The following is a 21,533-nucleotide window of genomic DNA, read 5'->3' as shown; positions in this document are numbered from 1 at the left end:
TGTTGAGGTTTCCCTTCTGAGGAAAGATGGTCCACACGCACGCACACACACACACACACACACACAGCACGGCTGGTGGAGCTCAGAAACTCTGAGGCCATAAAGTTTGACATATGGAATGGTGTGTTAATCAAAGACTCCACGCTCCCAGCTGGAGCAGCCTCACTGGGAACACAAGCTCAAATGCATACTTTAGAATATTCCACTGTGTGTGTGTGTGTGTGTGTGTGTGTGTGTGTGTGTGTGGGATTCTCATGGTGCTGTAATCCCTGTCATCCTTTGTAGTGATGGTTATATTGGTGTGCTTGCTTACCCATGTACGAACAGAGTTCTGTAGAAAGGTCCCCTTAAACCTTTGTACAACTTTTTGTCTTTTCAAGCTATAAAACTACTGGTTATAAATTAAACAATGAGGCCACATTTTAAGCATACATATTTAAAACATGTTTTAAAAAAATGGCTTGATCACATCAACTCAGAGCAAACTGTTTAGAGGGATAAAAACAAAAACAGCAAAGATAATTGCTAACAATGCAGAAAAGAATCTTTATGACAGAGTAAGAAAAAAGTTGATCTGAGAGTTTAGTGTTTTAGAAAACAACTTCCCTCCCTCTTGGATTTTCTGTTTTCATTCTCCCTGCAGAAACCAAACATACATCCTGACATCTTTACAGTCCTGAAAATAGAACCTGAGGAAGCAAACTTACAACACGGTCAAAGTGCATACTGGAGCACGAGCTGGCTCTGTTTACGTTGAAGAACTTTTCTGGTATTCTTGGTAAGTGAATATACAGTTATTGGAATCAAGTTTAAAGACCAAAGGAAAATGTGGTTTGATAATTAACGATAGATATGACATGATCAGTTTTGACACATGAGACTGCACAGATGTATGTTGAATTAAGAGGCATCTTTAAAGCAACAAATTAAACGTATCATGAAATCATTCAAACGCATCCTACTTCTGCAGTTGCAGCTGTGTACACGCAAAATCAACAAACAACTGCAGTCAATTAAATACCTGCTTGTTTGGATCAAGTAAGCGAGGGCCTGGCAGGGAAATGTTCAAAATGTTTAGATAAATACCAGCAAGGTCCAAGTTATCAAGACTGGAAGGTTTAAAAAACCTTTAAGAGAACTTTGACTGTCATTCATCAGAAACTGGATCGTGCTGTAGAATGAAACTGCTCACATGCATTAAGAAAGCAAGAAGAAGAAAATAACTTGAAAATAGGCAGAAGAAGAAAAGACAGTCAGTAAAAATGTACTGCTCCGGGGCACAGATGGCCAAGCGGTTTGGTCACGCACCATGTACAGCGGCTGTGGTGTTGGGATGGAGTCTGGCCTGCATGTCATTCCAAACTCTCTCCCTGATTTCCTACTCAATTACTCTCCTTTTTCCAAATAAAGCCAACAACAAAAAGTGCCGCCTGTGGCCTAGTGGTGAGGTCGTGCCCCATGTACAGAGGCTGTAGTCCTCAAAATGAGAACGTTGACCTGTGGCTCCTTTCCTCAACTTCTCTCCATGATTTCCACCTAAATGTATCTAAAGAAAATGTCCTGTACCTTGAAGGCAGATGATTATGTTTGGAAGAAGACGAGATAGATTCTGAACCGCAGAGAGAGGACAAGAAGTAAGGAGAAAAGAGGGCAGGAAGAGAAACGGTGATGAGAGATGAAGTGCATTGGAGAGAGGAGAGAAACAAAGAAGGTCTCATTGTTTTGGTTCTTGCTCATTACTGAAGGGGATGATAGCATAATATAGTACTAATGGGGGAACAAATCGTGTTGTGTTCAGCTTACATAACTGCTGAGTGACTAATCACACGAGATGTTTCCTTGACACACACAGCTAACAGCCCATTCTTTCTGTCGGCCTCACACACACACACACACACACACACACACACACACACACACACACACACACACACACACTCACACACACAGTCCAACAACAAAATGAGCTGTTTTGCTGTTAGTACGTTTGCAAAGCCGTCGATAAAAACTAATAAAAGAAAAGATGCCAATCAAGAGTCAAGTGAAACTAGAAGGATTAGTTGTTCCTTTTTTTCAATGATGCATTTATTGACTCGTCTGATTGATGTCAACCACAGTCCTGTGACTTTCAATCTGGTCTCACATAGTGTGAGCACATGCGAGTACATCAAATAAGCCGAATGGCCAGCTGTGTGCAGGACGAGAAACAGAGAGGGAGGGAGAGACACCGAGAGAGGGAGACTCCATCTGCTCATGTGCGTCAGTCTATGACAGTTCTGTACATCTGCCAACAACAGAAGGCATCAACAACAACAAAATGATTGGCTTTAAAGCTTTCTTCATCGTTGCCTTTGATAACAGGGATGTATTTTATTTTGGTACTTCACGTATCGTGTAAAACTTTTAGAAAGAGCACGAATCGCATCGTGCTTTTTTCTCAGGCACACTTTTGTTCCAAAAATTAAGAATTTGGAGAAACTGAAGAGAAACTAAAGCGTGTGCGAAGGCTTCAGGGTTACCGTGTGCAGTTTTTCACTCCTGCTCATTGGCCATAGATCAGTACACTTCTGTCAGTCGGGGCTGCAGGCACAACAACCGCAAAACAAAACCACAACGTGACAGAACTACCAGCCGGCCAAGAAAAGCCAGCCGTCCGACATCATCAGCTGGAAGTGAAGAGTGAGGAAGAACAGATGAGAGGGACGGAGAGTCAGAGGAAGGCAATGCCAACTAACTGCCATGTTTCCTGTACAATTTCACAAATCAGACACTTGCTAAGAGCCTTCAGAGCTGCGAGTTCACGTAAGAAAAACTCCAATAGCTAATGCCTGTTTGCAGAGGATTTCATGTTTCTGATGTTTGCTTTGATTACAAACATGCAAACATGACAGCCAGTCATGTAAATTCTTCATCGTGCATGCTTTCGAGAGTTCACGATGATGCCATTACATAGCTTAGGTTTCTGAAAGTATATTACAACCGGATAGTTCATGGTCTACTGCTACTTTATTTCTGTGGTGTAACTCTAATCTGCTACATGAGCCACACAAATGCATGCTTTTTTTTTTTCAGACTGTCTGGATCTATCAAATGTTGCCCTCCATTCGGGGCTGCTTCAGAGGGACTGACGTGTAATCAGAGGCCTGCGTGCCTGTTCCGAGGGAGCACGGTAAATCGTCAGCTGACGAAAGACTGGAAAGAGCATGTTTTGGGTTTGGTCCGTGAAGGCTTTAGCCGACAGGAAAGCTCCGGTGTTTTCCTATCCATGGGGCATAATGGATTCTCCCCGCCAATGAAACAGTATTCCGGCTGGCGGGCCGGACTGCCAGCCACCTGAGAGTCTTTCCCACAATACACCCCCCCCCCCACACACACACACACACACACACACACACACTTCCCTCGTCACAGCCAAGATGAGCCATCACTGGAGATCTGGGACAGATGGAGTGACGAAGAGAGGATGGTGGAATAGAGCATAAGTGTGAAGGGACAATGAACAGATAAAGAGAAGGAAAAAAAAAACATTTAAATCACTTTCTTCTAAAATGACTATGAAAAATTGTTGATTCCTCACACACTACTTAAAACACACACAGGTAACCATTCCAGCCAACAATCAATTGAAACACCGAGACACATAGAGTTTCCCCTTACCCACCTTTGCTTCAAATCTCGACTCTTCTCGCTCTGTTGATCTGAGATGCAACTTGAAAGCGCTACACTTGACTGAAACAACGTCCTGCTTATTATAATATCAGCTTACAAACACTCACTCTGTGTCCACACACACACTCTTGGGTTGCTGGTAACACCTGGTACACCTCATAAAGAAGTCGGTGTAGGTACCTTCTCTCGTTGTCATCCAGGTGAGCAAACAGCACATTCTTGGAGATGGCCTTTGCCAGCGCTGTCATGGTCTTGTAGTCCTTTGGGATCACCTGTGAAGATGAAGCAGTAATGTAACGGGTGAAACAGACTATGACAACATTGTGCAGGTGGGCACATGAATTAAACCAGCAAAAACACATAATAGGCCAGCACTTCAAAGCAGACTAAAGTGAGTAATTAAAGAGCAGTGCATTGGCAAACTCTTGAAAGTCGTATCCCACACGTGTGTCTGTGTATTGTGGGAAAGCCCATCTGTTCAGGGATTACGCTCAAAATGTCACACAAGCCTTAAAAAATTCAAGAGAGGCTTGAACTCATTCATAAAACATGCATTTTCATGTCCCCGACTCTGTGGGTTGCCTCTGTGTGTGTGTGTGTGTGTGTGTGTGTGTGTGTGTGTGTGTGTGTGTGTGTGTGTGTGTGTGTGTGTGTGTGTGTGTGTTTACATGGAAAAGGGATTGCAAAGTCTGAAACCACAACAAGGCAAAAGAAGTCTGTATTTAAAAAAAAAAAAAGAAATCTTTGAAGAGAACTTTTATTTTTTTTCACACAGGGTGAGAAAGTCAAAAAGTGTAGGAAAAGAGGGAAAGAGGAAGAGAGAGAGAGTGTGTGTGTGTGTGTGTCTGGTGTTGGGGGAGAGGAGGGGAAAGGTTGTAATTACGTTAAAGCAACAGATGTTTCCACATGAAGATGACCACGCTGCACTGTTCACATCATGCACACAAATACACACAAACCACATCACATACAACATAAAAAGGACCAAATTTGTCATCTATCTGGAGAAGTCAGGCCTGGATACTCAGTGGACACAAAGAGGAAGTGAAAGAAGCTGGCCTGGATGAGAAAAGGAAGACGGAGGAGGATGCATCCACCCTGAGAGGCTGAGACAGAGAAGTCATTTGCAGATTAAGACTTTGGGTCAGACACCTCATTAAGTCCAGCTCCAGTGCTGCCACACAGGGGATCAATCGATGTCACTGTGTCATATTTTGAATTGTAAGCTCTTACAGTAATGCTTAGACATTCTCTACTGGGCGTATTTGCACAAAAAAAGTTAGATTAAAGCCACGTGAGAGAAAAAACGATTTGTCATGATTTAAACGATATGCCTGCATGCACTGATTGGAGGAAGGCAATACAATTGTGTTGGTGTGTGTATCCAATGGTAAAGGCCTGTGGGGTGCCTACTTACTTCAATGACTATATTATCTGTCTTCATACATGTCATAACTCCATAAATAAAGAGCTGCATATAATTAAACGTTAAATGAGAGGAAGTGTCTGTTTTCAGATATTAGAGGAAGGTTTCCTGACTGGTTTCCATCCTAACTCTGCACCAGCTCTCTCATTCATTTCACCATGTTAATGTGATCTGCAGGCTTGACGGACAGGACTCACAGCAAAGCTCCCTTTAATCAGATGAGCTGGTGAGCTAATTGATTCAACATTCAACATGCTGACTGTGAAGTCATAAAGGAAATCGATGATGTACGAAGATGTCAGCGCAGATGCACCAAGTGTGTGTGTGTAAATGTGTGTGTTTGTGTTATGTTAGTGTGTCAGTGGGCAGAAGGGAGCCTCTCTTAGGTTGAAGCAATCATGCACTTTCATGCTTTCATTTCATTTTAACTCTTTCTGATGGTCTGTAGCAATGTGTGTGATCATTACATGAACTCTTTTATTTATCACAAGCAGCTGATGTGGCAGTATGAGTCGATGTGAGTGTGTGTGTGTGTGTGTGTGTGTGCGCGTGTGTGTGTGTCCATGAGACAGTGAGGGACAGTGAAGAAAAGGAGGCTGGAGATAGGAGCAGGCTTGTTGCCAGGACACATGACTGCAGACCTCAGGGACATGAACACAAACGCCCGTGGGTGTGTGCACATACCTGACACACACACACACACACACACACACACACACACACACACACACACACACACACACACACACACACACACACACACACACACACACACACACACACACACACACACACACACACACACACACACACACACACACACACACACACACACACACACACACACACACACACACACACACACACACACACAGCATGCTCCAGTGGCCGAGCGATTACAGCGTGGTGACAAGTGGGTTCATGCACTTATGTCATTACCAAGCAATTAATGCCATGTCAGGTTAATTTAAATCAAGCATAATGGTCAAACTATAGCGACTAGTGTGTGTGTGTGTGTGTGTGTGTGTGTGTGCGTGTGTGCGTGTGTGTGTGTGCGTGTGTGTGCGTGGGTTATCTACATGTAAAGAGGTGAGTTATAGTTCCTGGCAAAGAGCACTCTTTCCTATCTTGCATGAAATTAAGGCCAGGACACATAAAGATGACAGATAACTTTAACAGCTGCTGAAGAAATGATCTAAGCATCTCTCCCCAACTGGAGATGCACATATAATAAAAGCATGAAATAAAAACTGAAGAGTTGTTCTTTTAACTCAAGACTTCATGTGGGGAAGTGGATTTAGGTGCACATCTTTCTGTAATGGCTGTTTCATATACAGACAAAGTTTCATCGATACGTGTGAAGAGATTTTCCTCTTCAGATTTTGTCCACAGCTTCACATAAAGAAAGACTCCCAGGAGCAATATTACTGGTTATTTCATCATAACACACTTTTCTAGAGCGACCTTTAGTTTCATCAACATACAGGACAGCGACAATCAGAGCGTCGGTCTAGTGTTTGTGGTTTAGCCCAGTTAAAACAAGTGGTTTGGCCTTTAATGAAAGCCGAGTTGGTGCCTTTCACAGTGTTTCTAACATCACAGAGTCAAACCTCAGCATCTGTACTGAACATCAGCTCAGCAGCTGACTCACACACTGCTTGTTTTTGTCATAAAAACAGTAAAATGTCTGTTCATTATGTGCTGTCATACATTTATGGAGCTGATTTACACAAATTTACACAGCTGATGTCCCTTAACACTGCCAGGATGAATAATGAATGTGTCGACGTTCACACTCTTCAGTGTGTGTCACAAACACAACTGTGATGTCAGATAAACAAACAAGAACAACCCCACATAGCTATTTACCGGTACTTTTTTTTTTACTCATATAAAGTTAAAATAGTGCAAAGATAAGCAATCGAGTCAAACGTGTTACTGGGCATGTTTGAGTTGCCTCCATGTATCTATGTGAAAAGGTGCTTTTGTGTAGCAGTGCATTGGTGTGCATGGTATGTACTGATGTTTCTTCCAAGGCTGACCTTGCGTACGTAGCTGACAGCATCCTCTTCAGTGTAGACCTCGGCGCTGACCCCTCCCCTGCGGCGCCTGGCCTTGACAACAGGGTTAGGTGGTGGGGGAGAAATCTCATCATCGTGCGAGTCCGACTGGCTGTTAGATTTCTGGCGAGCCATGATCTGCTTGCATTCTTCCTGTGAGGAGACACATTTGTTTTGATTGGTTTTAATACAAAGAAGCGAATGGAATGTCAAAAACAAGTTCCCGTAATGACCGCCTTGATTGAAAAACATGTACACAGTTTATTCAGAAAACAGACGCAACTTCTTCTTCAGCTTCAGCAGGAAGAACGCCTCATATCATTTTACCTGAGAAACCATCAAATGAAGATGGACAAACCTTTTTCTGACATGACGGGGACTCTAAACCAGCTCATAGTTTAAAAAGTCCGAAACAACAGTGGAAACATCTGTGTCGTGATGGGAGCATCTGGCTGCTATGGAATGAAATAAAAGCGATTAAATATTCATATCTGCAGGTCTGAGTATGCAGAGAGCAGAAGGCTCAGCCAGGTACTCTCCCCGCTGCCACATGATGAACAACAAGCGAGGGAAAGATCAAATAAGAGACAGGATGCCTCCGGCTGGCTCCTGTTGCAACTGCTGAACGCTGTGCGAGGGATGAATTATTGATTGCACACTTGATTAACACATTAGCATATGTACACAATAAAAGCACTGCAGGCTAGTTGATATGTGAGAGTGCTGTGAGCCAATTGATAAAAATGTGAACAAACCAAGCAAGCCTCAACTTCTTTGGTTATTTCCTATCAAAAATGGTTGTTGTGCTTTTTGTTTTCATTCCTTTATTTGAGTGCATCAAAATATCTGCACCATGAGGACTGAGTTTATACACACACACACACACACACAGCTATTATGTGGTCTTCATTAGACACGACTTCAGACATGCAAGATGCAAACAGTAACAATGTAGTGAAGTATGTGTGGAGTGTGTAAAGTGGTGCAGACATGATGTAAAAGTGTTGGAAGGTGTGAGCTGGATGATTTGTCTGGTGGCGGCTCGTATGCACTGTGGTGACCTTTCACCATCAGCTGAGCAGGTGAGTCACAGACAAAACAGCATGGTGAGCTTCTGGTCTGGAGCTGTGTGGGATTCTGTCTTCACTTTACAAAAACACCAACACGTGACCAAAACAATGGTAACGTCTGCTAAAGGTGAGCATGGAGACCGGAGAAAGAAGAGCCACAGCAGCCGGGAGCAGATAGATGACTGCATGCTGTAAGCAGGGAGCGACAGATCCATGCCGCCTCTCTGCTAATTCACTGACACTGTAAGGGCAGAAAAGAAGAGAGAGGAGGAGAAAATGACGGATGCAAAACGGTTGCGATGACAGGCGACGAGAGGTGGGGACAGTGAGGACGTGAAAAGCGCAACAAACAGAAATGCTACGTCTTGTACCTCGCCGCTCGGCACTTCACTTCACAAGGATCAACAACCTGCTCCAGCCATCCAAACTTCAGCATGTCACTGGGACAGAAACTGTAAGAGAGAAGCTGTCAGCTGCCTTCAGGACATGTGTCTGCTCGCTCTCTCATTTTCTGAGTTGGTATCCTTTCCTCTTATAATCTTTGTTCACAGTCTCCCTGTAATTTTTCACTCCTTTCTCTCTGTCTAATTTGTCTCCAGTTATGCCGAAAGGTTTCTGCGATGGTTGGCACACTCTGCGTAACACAATGTGCGAATGCAGATCTCAGACACACACACACACACACACACACACCTCTTGCTTACGCAGAGTCACTGCCTGAGGGAACACAGCCAGCAGCCAGCAGGAGGAGAGGAGACGAGGAGAGGAGGGGAGGTAGAGTCGGAGAATCTCACAAACGCATGCACAGGCGGACTGCAGGGGGAGAGGGAGGCTCACACACTCCAGCTTAATCAAGGTTGAAACGTCTGCAATCCGAAAACAGACTATCCTCTCTTAAGACAGAGAGGGTGAATACGAGAAAAAAACAACAACAATGCTTCCCTTTCTTTCATGAATAAAAAAATACTCTCATTGCTCCTCAATACAGACAAAAGTAGAAGTCAACAACAAACAATATGAGACACGTTTCTGTCTAGAACAGGCACAAAGGATCAACTGAACTATCACACACAGTCACTGTAGTACAGAGCATCTTTAACATGCAACAAAACTCACATCAAACTACGTAGCCTAGCTCCCGTAAGCGATCTGGAGCGTGTCAGCAGAGGTATTTACCATGGCATGAAGAGTCCCTGGCCAGGCCTGCTGTGACTCCCTCAGCCTGTCAGAGGCACCGGGCATCAAAGCAGAGAGGGAGTGTGTCAATGTGTGCATGGAAAACTCATGGATCCCATCTCATACACACCTGACACACAAGTCACACGACTGCAGCATCTTGCCATACAAGCACAGCGGCTGCTGTGTGTATGTGTGCGGGTAAGCAGAGCATCCAAGTTTGTGTGGAGCGGAGAGAGAGAGAGAGAGAGAGAGAGAGAGAGAGAGAGAGAGAGAGAGAGAGAGAGAGTGTGAGAGAGAGAGAGAGAGAGAGAGAGTGAGTGACAGAATTCCTGCAATCTCCACGACACGGCAGCTAAAGAACAAGGCTACTGATGAAAACACTGATCACAGCAAAAAGCCCGTCTCTCCATCGCTCCTGCGCAATTCTCTGCTTTCCAGCCTCTCTCTCCCTCTCCCTCTCTCTCTCTCTCTCTCTCACACACACACACACACACACACTTACAATCAGGTGGTGCAATGAGCAGGCTCCTCTCGCTTCCCCCTGTCACTATGACAACAGGGTACTCAGAGCATCCGGACGAGTTGGTTGGGAGTTTGAACGGGAGGCAAAGGCGGCTCACACACCTACGTTCACACACGCAGCGGTGACGCCTGTTGACAGATTGACTCTCCGTCCGTCTCTCTCATATTCTACAGTGACTCATTTCACCGAGAGGAAAACGTCACTCCCCTCAATACAGACCTCTGTTCGAACCGAGTAGCGCGTCTGTGTGTCTTTTGCACCAGTGTCGGGCTCCTGACGATCTCATTGGGCTACATTGTCCTCCCATATAAACCTCATCTGTACCATGCAGTGTCTTCATCACTCTCTACTGATCTCCAGTGACACCCACATGCCCTCCTCTTAGGTCAGCAGGATCAGGCATCAAGTGAGGACTTTGTGTATGCCTCCAAAAGCTCCTCGTTCTGCTCTTCTACCTCAAACACACAGACAAAGGACTCACGTGCCGTGTGACTCAAACATGTTTAATGTTCCTCAAACCAGGTTTCATTTATCCAAGGTGAGCTTAGAACTGCAATGTGGCCTTACCCGCAGCAGAGGAGCCTTTTTTTATTATCTTTTCTGTAAAAACACACCGGTCGGTAGTTTGAGGCCATTTATCATTCTCAGAGCTTCGTACGGTGGTGGCTAAAAACACAAACAACTGCAGGAGTGTTTCTTGTCTTCCTATCTGATCTCAACCTCTTTAAAAAAAAAAAGCATTAGATATCATTCCATCTATTCTACTTATTTACCTGTATGTTTTCTACTCTGATAGCAGTGTAGGGAACGTTTGTTTGCATCCCCCCCCGTGGAAATCTTACCTCACTAAGATTGTCCTGTAAATGCATCGGTAGTTTTCAATGACAACAAATCTCCTGCTTACTTTTAACAGTCAAATGTATCACTCAATAAAAATATTTACTGTGTAACAAATCATAAAATGGCTGTGTTTTAAGCGAGCAGTAAATCATTTCATAAAACGCCTGCCCTGCAGAGACGTTTGAGGCATCAATAATACTTCAGAAAAGTCTAGAAAGAGTAGTTCTGCTTGTAATGGGTTGGTTTGCTTTTATAGGTCCTAAAGATGCATCATTATTGACTTCAGTCTGTTTCATAAAGACTTTAAAAATGCTTTCAGGTTGTCAAAATGCTCAATTCTTTGAAAGCTTGTTTGTAAAATAATTTGGTTTTTAGCAGAATTGAATCTAAAGTTGAAAAAGCCTGGGTATCGTGAAAACCCTGTCAGGGCTTCTCACCCTTCTTTCCCTCCAGCTCTTTGCTGCTCTTCCTACGTCATCATAAGCGGCTGGATGCCAAACAGAGAGAGGACAAAAGAGGAGACAGAGGACACAGGCCAGTGCAGGACACAGAAGCTCTGTAAAAAAAAAAAAAAAAAAAGTCGGCTTCCATTGGAGTGTCAGCGACTGTGTGAGATAAACCAAATGAACAATGACAGAGAAAAAGGATGACACACGCTCTAAAACTAAAGTCACAGTTATTAAACCTTTCAGTCTCAGCTCCTTTATGGATGGTGACCTGTATTAAAATGTGCAACACATAGGAACAAAAATGATGACTCATGCTCGTCCTAATAGCTCTGACTAACAGACATTAATCAGGCCAACCACCCATCGTGCTTTACGCGTCTGTGAGTCCCTGTGAGAAGATCCGAGGGCTCACAGCGCACACGCATCAAACATCTATTCTTCTATCGACCTCCTTTCTGATATTAGTAAGAGAAAAGGGAAAAAAAAGCCACAAGTGGTTACCTGACGTAGCCCTGATCCGTAGACCTGCACAGTTTCACTCTCCACCACCAGGGCTGAAAGCATGCAAGCGAGTGAACCAAAAACAACAAGGCGCCGCACAAACACACACACACACACAGGTAATGAAGCATGGAGAGCTGATGCAGTCCACTCATCACTTTGTTCCACACCATTACAGCAGCACAATGGACAGAAAGTTTGCTTCTGTGTTAGGACTGCGTACTGGCGAGTGCTGACCTCCTGGCTATAAAATGATGTCCGGCTCTCTTTACGGCTGTACAACACAAACTCCCTAAACATCTAAACATCACGCTCTCTGCAATGTAGACTCTCTGATCTTAATGCTTCAACATGTACCTGCTCAAAATATCAACTTACCTTCTCGTCACAACGGTCCACCAAATTCTAAAAGAAACTTGTGGGGACAAGACTTGTCCTGCAAGTGAACAGTGACAACAACACGATGGCAGCCTTTGAGCTGACAGCTAATGACTCGCAGCATGTCTTCTTCACTACTATGAACTCTTTACACCCCAAGTCTCCTACTTGTTGCTCGATTCTTTGCAGCTCTTTTGAATCAATCTGAAGGATACGCTTTAAATCTAAAACAGCACATGCAGGATGCTAAATAATGGAAAAGGCAGAACATATGTAAGTATGTAAAGCTTCTCTACTGGTATTGAAAAACACACCTAAAGTTCAGTAGGATGTTATTATGTGGGGATCTATGAATATTTGAACAGTATGAGTCTCTACATCTTTGCTGCCGGTCTGCAGCTGGTGCATGCCCTGCAATAACGTTATTGTAATGACATTCACCTTTAGCCTTCATTTTGGGGCTGAAATCCGTGCTGCAAAGTCGAAGGGGAAAAAGATCGACTGAATAATCAGTCAAAACACAAGCCTTTGTCATGTTGGTGTTCACTGTTTCTCTTTCTCTCACAAAGATTAGTTGTGGAGGGAGGAGTGATGCAACGGGCAGATGAGAGAGGACAAAGAAGGACCACCGGGAAAACAGACTCTTGGGGGCCGATTTACCTGTTAGGGGCCCCAAGGTGGGCCAGGGAGGAGGTTTAGGCCCGGGTCACTGCATGCACCCTAAGATGATTTGACAAATACCCTGCTGCCAGCACGGCTGTGATGAGTGAACATACAGACTGGAGACACTAATTATTCTTTTTTTACAGATCTGTGGGAGGCTTAAAGTGAGGGACGGACTGTGATGCTAATATACAAACATGTGTGTACACATCACACACGCACACACCTACATTGATCTAGACAACAGTTATGCAGAACAGGAAGGAAGACATAATCTGATTTAAATGCTAAAAGCAGACTCGACAAATAAGCAACTCTTCAGGATGGCTTCTCAATCAGAGGCCTTTAAAGGCTCTGGTGGGTTTGTTATGACAGGTCCTGGTGACAGCTGAATGGCTGGCCACAGAGAAAGGCCTCTCATCTTACAGGGGACAGGGAGACAGTGGCTGATTGACTGACTGACAGACTGATCAAGAGTTGAAGCAGCAGGCCAGACGTGCTTTGTGCATCGCACCACACCACACGTGGAAGTAGGTCTTCTTATTCTGGTTCTGCCTGACCGAAGAGCTATTCTTTTTTAAAGCGTGGATACTTTTCCATACTGTCCGTCATAAGAACAAAGAGATAACATCATTTAAACACGTGGTATGGAGTGTACCAAAGTATCCTACATTTTACCAAAGCTGTAAGAAGAATTGAATAAAACATACAAATACATTTGCATTTGGATGAGAATTGAATTAAAATTTAAAATAAACGTAGTAAAGTAAATGTTCTGATTTTTTTTTTCAAATCTAAAAGGTGAGAAAAAAACCAGGAGATAATTAAAAGAAGATAATCATTACTTGCAAACCTTTAAGACATGATAAGGAATGTGTTGTTCTCCCTATCAAGAGCACATTAAAGTAGGAGTCGTCACACAGGATGTGTTTGAGAAAAGAAAAGTTGGGCGAATGTAAAGAAAATGATCATAAAGGTTCATCTAGGAAGGACAAACGCTCTTCTGTAAACTGAAGGGGCGCTGAACTGATGAGACATGAGACTTGATGAGTTGTGAGAACACGGCTGCTCGGGATGAAAAGATAAGAGGAAAGTAGAGTAATGGAGGCAGTGTTCAAAGCATGAGACACAAAGTGATTACAGCGCTGCAAGCGTAATGAACAGAGACGGCATTCTGTGATCAGAAGAGCACACGGCAAGTGACCAGCAACCAACATGTGAACACAAACACATCAGGATTAGTGTTTAAGTTCAAGAGCTTTTTTAGTTATATTCAGATCCTTTTTCAAGTTTTCTTTTTTCTTAAAAAACGAAAAAACTCATTTTGAAGAAATCAAAAACAATCAGAATAAATTTGAACCAGAACTTTTCAAACTTCAGCTGAAAATAATTTTGGATGTAAACTTTCCAAATTGCTAAACACGATTGCTAAACAGTTCCCCCTGGTCACTAATCATTAAAAAAAAAAAAACACAAAAAAACAAAAGGGATTCTGATCCTTTTTTACAGAAACACGGCACCTGATGGGTCCTAACTTCTGATTGGAGCACATGCATCAGATCAAAGGATGAAACAGGCTCATGACGCGTGTACAGATGGCGATGAGGAGTACACGTCTGGCAGGCGTGGAACATTTCGTGCATGTTGTGTACAGATCAACGTGTGATTTCAACGTCGCCGCGAAGGAGGAGAGAGGCAGTCATCAGACACGTTTGTGAGAAAAAGGTGAAAAAGGAGCAGAGAGAAAAGGAACGTGAGGGACTTCATGAAAACATCCAACTGCAAAAGGAGGCTGTTCTTGGAGGCCAACAGCCATGGTTAAGCCTCGTGGAGATAGCTAATTCAATAAAACATCTGCAGGGGCAGCTGCTCACTTGATATGAGCCACATTCACACATTCAGTCTTGGCACTTTCAGCGGGTGCTACTTCTTGGACAGCTCGGTAATAATGATGCACTGATTAGAGAGGTTTCCAATTCTGTGGTGCAGCGTGTTTTTTTGGCAGCATCATAAACACACTGCAGGAAATGTTCACTTCTTATCATTCACATGATCAAGGCAGAGGCACTGCAGTGATAAACTGTTCAGGTGCCAACATCCCTGAAGACAAACTTTTGTGAAAATGTCAAAAATCTGTTTCACTATTTTTCATGTTTTTCGCAAAACTAACAGGAAACCGTTTGTCAATGAGAAGTGTTTTAGTCAGCCAGTTAATGACAGAACTCTGGATGGAGGCTATATTCAAGACAGACATGTAAACATTAATGTGCTGCAGACTAAACAGATATTAAGAAGCACACCAACAGAAAGAGAAATCTGCTTAACCAATACGCACACAGAAAAACAACACTCTGTGATGTGCCAAATAACTCAAGTTAACAATGACACTGAGCTGAGCTGATAGACAAGGCGAGATGAGTACACCCATGCAAGCTTCTGTTGTATGGATCAAAGTCATCATTACCAGGCGTAAACAGGCAGGATGAAAGGCAGTGAAAAGGCTGTTATTTTTCCATTCACAACGTCAGCGGAGGGCCGTAGACATGTAATTACATCCAAACAGAAGTTAAAAACAATCTGGTCACACTGATGATTTAGCCCAAACACGTGTGTCTGTCTGTGTGTGTGTGTGTGTGCGTGTGCGTGTGCGTGTGCGTGTGCGTGTGTGTGTGTGTGTGTGTGTGTGTGCGTGCGTGTGTGTGTGTGTGAACAGACAGGCAGAGGAGCAGATGATGTAGAAACATCTCTAATGAGCCAGAGAAAAGAGATTTCCCAGAGAAGATTGTGAATGCCGTATGAAAGCAAGCCGGTGCAGATAAGAAATGAAGTTAGGTCTGACGGACGGGCAGGAAGAAGAATACCCTGATGACCTCATTTGCACACAGAAAAGCCTGAAAACACGAGAGGAGAGACGGAATCAACTTTGCGGATAAAGAGACTTATTGAACACAGTATAGTCCACTGTCTGTCCTGTACTGTTGCCTAGGTAACCACCTCTAGTAGGCGACGAGTGCTGACGAATATGGCTGAAAGAGAATCCCAGAAAAACAACGCTGCAGGCTGAAGTGAACCAGCAATGTGATGACTAAAGTATATTTCACGTCGGTTGTTTTTTATTCCTGATTTCAGGGACTGCAGGAATCAGAGACGGGATCGGAAACTTCTGTCTGAAAATCATGGCAAAATAAAAAATCTGCTCTTGTTTTTTTCTGAACGTGACTGCACTACAGATCTAAAGGCAATCTCATGAATTCTTTAAGAGCTAGACCACTGACGAAACCAAAGGAAAAACAATCCAAAAATAAGGAAGAAGAGACACAAAATGGAGCCCGTAGTCCTAAATCCAGATTAAATCGACACGGCTTGTTGAACTCAATGTTGTCGTCAGAGAGAAAAAAGGAACACAATGAGGTTCTTAAATAGCTGCGTCGGCATCAACACAACACAAAGCCTGTTTCGATTCCACGATTGACCAACCTCCTAACACAAGGTTAGCACAAAGGTTTGAACGGCCCGGACTGGAATAGTGTTGGGAAACAGTGGCCCTCAGGGGACTCAAGGTCTGCTTTCTTTTTTTAATTCTAACCACTTGTATACACTGAGCAATTTCAATGAACACCATTCGGCAACGTTGCCAAGCTCGGTTTCTTAAGCAATCCTTACCGTCTTCAAAAATGCCAGTTTTCCTCCTTGATTTATGGTTTTGTACGTGGACGTATTCTAACACACTACTGTAGTGTCACTGTGTTCATGTGCACACACTCTCACAGTCATACACTGTGTTAAGAGCAGCTTGCAGGGTGTAAACACGTCCTGTTGGCGAGGCTAACAGTTAGTTAGTAACAAATGTTTATACAGGCAGGTGTAGAATGTACCCTCGATGTGCAGTCTCAGTAATAACTGGCACTTTTCCCTGAAGTTTGATGCCAACGTTAAAACCTCCGAAATAATAAATACTTCCTGTTATATAAACAGCGATGTTACATGGAGATGTTAGTTTGACGTCAGACTCTCACTGCGTCATGTTTTATGCATCACACACCTCGCAACACTGAGGCAGAGATCCCCTCCCCCTGGACACCACCATCAGAGCCTACAGGTGAGAGCAGGGGTGGAAACCAGGCTGATTAAATGGAAGCAGCAGCAGCAGCAGCAGCAGCAGCAGCAGCAGAGAGGTTAGGGTGATGCTCTGATGAAGAGTGGAGCACGACAGCTTCAATACATTAACTTATTGCACAGAACACACAGATGGACGTGCATAGGAGGGAAGCAAACCATGTAATGTTTCCCACCAATGACAGTGTAGCCACTTACACAGATTGCCATGAAATCGCTTTAAAACAGAGGCCAATGTGTCGTAGAGCGAACTGAACCATGCTATCTATAGATGAAATCAGACTGTTTTAGTAACACCGTCAGAGAAGTGGCGCTCACGTGTAAATGTTTTAACACCGAGTGTTATGATCGCGACAGAAGATCTTTGAGGCTCATTTGTTATCGAGATGAGACACGCGTCGGGCAAGTGTGCAGAGTGTCATTTTACGGCATGAATCAATAACAACTTGGTGCTGTGTGCTTCTGCTGAGCTCTGTCACATCCATTAGTATGCATGCAGCCTCTCCGTTACAGTCCAAGCTCACAGCAGCGCTACCTCCACAATCAAGGAGGAGTTTTCAACCCTCTCTCATCCTGCTCCCGATCCGGTCTACGACAGCTTCCAAATGAATCAAGAAGTCTGTACGAAGTTCAAGCACGAGGAGAGAAACGCCTGAGCGTGACCTTCGCTTGAGTAGCCATGACAATTCTTTAACTGCAGATCATATAAATATAAGCATGAATTATTTTATGAAAGCAATGCCATTTGTAGAATGATCATGAAAATGTAAGTTAATGTTTGGAGAGAGGGGACTCATTTCTTTTGCTTAAGTTGTGTGTTATACTTTCCTCCAATTTTAGGTTTTTAAAAGAAACAATATTTAAACTGGAGAAAAACTTTTTGTTTTCTTTTTTTTTTTAAACGTTTCACATTACATTTTACTCTCTCTTTGAAGCTCCTCTGTGGGCACAGCACTGGTTTAGCTTGACTTCAGTAGTTCAGCTTGTTTACATTCAAATTCAAAGCAGGGTTAAAAAAAAAAAAAGAAACGAGTTACACGATGCTCTTCATCAGACACAGGAAGAAAAGAAGAGCTACAATCTGAACATAGACCGCAGAAATAAAGGACAAAACCAACAGGACACCCCAGACTGGCTTTTTGAAGTAGTCTTGTATAAAACCCTTCTGTTGGCCAGCCTTACCTGGACATACAGCATGTCTTTAAACCTCAGCTTCATGTGTCTGATTAGTCTGTCAGGAAGAAATCAATACAGGTGTGATGAAAAAATACATGAATGAAAACTTGGAATTTGTTCTCACATATAGACAAAAGCAGAATTTCTGCAAACATGATAAAGTTTTTTTTATTTTTTAGGACAGTTAATAATGAGATCAGATGACTCTCACATGCTATCACACACACACATATCCACACATCACTGCAGCAAGGATGGAGTCTCTCCTCCAGGCATCAAGATGATAAACCTCACCACCGCGCTTGTCTTCTATCTCTGCACAAACGCGGCTCTTGTTCAAAACATTTTACCTTAACCCCTCTCATGCTAACAGTGATTGCCTCCAGCTCCGCACTTTAACACCTTTATGACCTTTTCACAAAAGTTGTCTTAGATTAGACAAACTCATGATTCACCCATGAGCAGAACTACGCATCTGCATCTCTGTTCAAAGCCAAACCTAAGGGGGGGGGGGGGCAAAACATCAACCTGGACCCAATTTCCGTGAGGACAGCCTGACTTGCATCGAAGGCAAAATAACATGAACACCTATATAAGACACACTTACACAATCTCACCTTTAATAGGTAATACCTTTGAATCCACAGACGTCCTGGAAGTTAGCTCGCGCCAACAGCAACTTATAAATAAAACAGGGGACAAAGAAGCACCTTTCTTGTAAAAAGCATCTTGTGAGCCAGAGCCAACACAGAGACACACTCTCTGAGCAGTCACGTTGTTTGTGGGCCACAGGAAATGTGCTACAGGGTTTGCACTTGCTCTAACCCATATGATCTTTCATTTTAGTGTTCTCACACAAACCTTTCTCTTCTCTATGCGCCCGTTATCTTTCAACGCTTCTGTCACCTGTTCTGACAGAAAGGTTCCCTGAGCCCTCAAACAGGACACCAGCCTTTTATGGGAGATCCTCTCATATTCCCTAATGGAGTATCCCATTATAGGATGAAAAAGAAAAGCTCTTGTGAAATAAACAGCAGAGAACAGCGTTTTGTTTTTTTAAACCCGGCATCTTAACTAGCAGGGCATCCTTTGCCTGTGCGTATGGGCTGCTGTCACAAACAATTATGACAAGAGAACAAACAGATATAGCATGTGGAAGAATAGTATAGTCAATGTGAATTCAAACACACAAAGCAGTGCATCTTCTAATCCAGCCTGTAGTAATTGCTGAAACAATGACATTATGTGGTGAGAAAATATCAGGAGAACTCAAAGAATAAATCAGAACTAGAAAGTGGCAAATTCTGCATCAAACATTCACGTCACATATTGGTTAAAGACACATTAAAATCAACAGCGCCTTGTTCACTGCACACATTCAGTTAAACTCAGGACCCAACATTACAAACAGTGAAAAGTCTTTTTTTATCACTAACCTTCTCCAGCTTTTCAAAATGCTCCCGCAGGAACTTCATAGGACGCTCAGGCTTTGCAATGCAGAGGTTCACAATGCACTCTTTGAGGATCTGCTGGATGTTGTGCTTCTGCACGAAAATTTCACAGCCCTTCAAGCTCTCGTCTTCTTCCAGAGTGGAGGAGGAGGTGGCCATCTTATCTTTTATCTCTGTGGCGGTGTGATAAAAACAGGGTGGACCATGAGAGGAGGGGAGGGTTAGCAAAACAGAGAAGGAGGTAGAACTGGATAGCAGGGAAATGAAGAAAACATATAATAACGGGTAAGGGGCAAATGCATTTCAAACAGTTGGATGACAGAAAGGTAGTGAGGGAACATTTTACAACTTGTTGCTGATGTTTCCTGTCATAAACCTGTTGCCATTAACCTTGGTGAGTTTGTAATGCAGTCAGACATGATAGTGAAGTATCGTGAAGGTGCAGATCTGATGAGGTGCCGAAAGGTTCATGGTGCCAATCTACTTATTGTTTTGGTCTTAATTTGAATTGTAATAAATATTAAATAACATATTCCAAACTAGTATTGGCAAGAACTTCAAGAATTTCTTGCACCTCGCGGGACAGTTTTAAAACAGTACAACTCTAATTACCGAGGGCCAACCCGTGACAACACAGCACTGGAAGTTTAAACTTAATAAACATTAAATGTCCTTATTGTTTTATAGACTCTATAGAAAATGTCATTGTGTCTGTACAAACTTTAAGGGTGATGGATGCAAAATACAGCAGGGAGAATACAAACTACAGCAGCATAGATATTGTGTCTGCCATATCTTGAATTGAGTGTTGCATGCACCCTGTTTCTCAGGGTTACTTTGTTTCACATTTAGATCCTAACTTCACCTTATTGACATATTTGTGGCTAAAATTAAATTAGAACCCAGGTCATAGGTGCTCTTAATATACCCGTTTTATAAAGACAGGTGAACCAAAACAAGGGTGATGTTTTTATAACAAACAGTGACATCAGAAACATAACATTTAGTAAAAAAAAAAAAACAACAACAACTCAAGCACGACTGATGCACGACTATTTGTGTCCTTTGTAGCGTTGCATTCATAAACTTCTGTAAAGGATAATGTAAATGTAAAAGGTAAAATGTGGCATTAAATGTGCAACAATTCATATAATCAACAGCAGCTTAGGTTATGTCATCCTGCAGTTATGTCAAATAAAATCAGTTTCTATGTATCAAAGCAAGCCAGGAAGCTGTGCAGGTGAAGCTAACTGTGACCTAGCCTGTATCACTTCCTCAAAGGGAAATCACGTTCACGACATACTCTTATTATACCGCATAATAAATGAAATAATTCGTGACTTTATGACATGACATCTATTTAGTTTCTTTACGGCAAATAACAAAAGCAGTGACCACACAACAATTCTGTGATAAGGAGGTGAGGACGGCAACTAAGCACCTGTTTATTTGCATACAATAGACAGCTAACCGAGCTAGCGTTGCTAATCTTACGTTGACAACCAAACCACAACTAAGGGGAATTAAAGCGAACTGAACGCTGTCAATGGTCAGGTCTGCACCACTCATGTGTGTTCAATAAAAAAACACACGGTCCAGATCTCTCGCTGCTGTCCCTACCGTTATTTTTGCAGGATGCTCAGAGAGAGGGGGAAACACCTCGCTGGTGGTGAGAGGTTGTTGAGGAGTCGTTTGGTAGATGGGATGATGATGCTGCTGCTGCTCGTGCTCTGCCTCTCTCTGCTACTTCGGCTTCACTCTGCGTCAGTGCCGATGACGTCAATCTGTCAAGTCGACCGCAGCGGCACTCTCTCGAGGCCAGGCAGCAGCAGCAGCAGCATCGGGCACGCGCCAACCCATCTGCAGGTAATAAAATGTTTAAAGGTAACACATCCAACCCTGAAGAGTATTGCTGTAATTAATTGTTTGCAATAAACAGCGTTTGAACAAGCAGACAGAGGAGAAGGGACAAGAAATCTATTACCAGTGTGAAACGCAAAAAAGAAAGAAAGCAAAAAGGCACCCTAATTTG

General features: G+C 43.1%; 1 protein-coding gene across 4 annotated transcripts in view; it reads right to left on the bottom strand.

Annotated features, from left to right (window-relative positions):
• Positions 1-21,324, bottom strand: part of prkar1b (protein kinase, cAMP-dependent, regulatory, type I, beta) — a 56,547-nt gene extending 35,223 nt beyond the window's left edge. The window contains exons 1-4 of one of the 4 annotated variants that reach the window (XM_079366643.1): positions 21,122-21,324; positions 19,487-19,674; positions 7,138-7,308; positions 3,850-3,941 (exon numbers count right to left, since the gene is read on the bottom strand). In XM_079366643.1, coding sequence (XP_079222769.1) covers positions 3,850-3,941; positions 7,138-7,308; positions 19,487-19,660 — 437 coding nt within the window. In that variant the 5' untranslated portion in view covers positions 19,661-19,674; positions 21,122-21,324. Of the gene's footprint in view, positions 1-3,849; positions 3,942-7,137; positions 7,309-8,918; positions 9,039-9,401; positions 9,851-9,906; positions 10,011-19,486; positions 19,675-21,121 lie in introns of those variants that run through there. The other 3 variants (XM_079366642.1, XM_079366645.1, XM_079366644.1) reach the window with 3 other exon arrangements.
• Between the last annotated feature and the right edge of the window lie 209 nt (positions 21,325-21,533).

This window comes from Symphodus melops (assembly GCF_947650265.1).
Source record: "Symphodus melops genome assembly, chromosome: 17".
Classification (NCBI taxonomy): domain Eukaryota; kingdom Metazoa; phylum Chordata; class Actinopteri; order Labriformes; family Labridae; genus Symphodus; species Symphodus melops.
The sequence above is the reverse complement of the archived record's forward strand: the minus strand, read 5'-3'. Positions and strand labels throughout refer to the sequence as shown.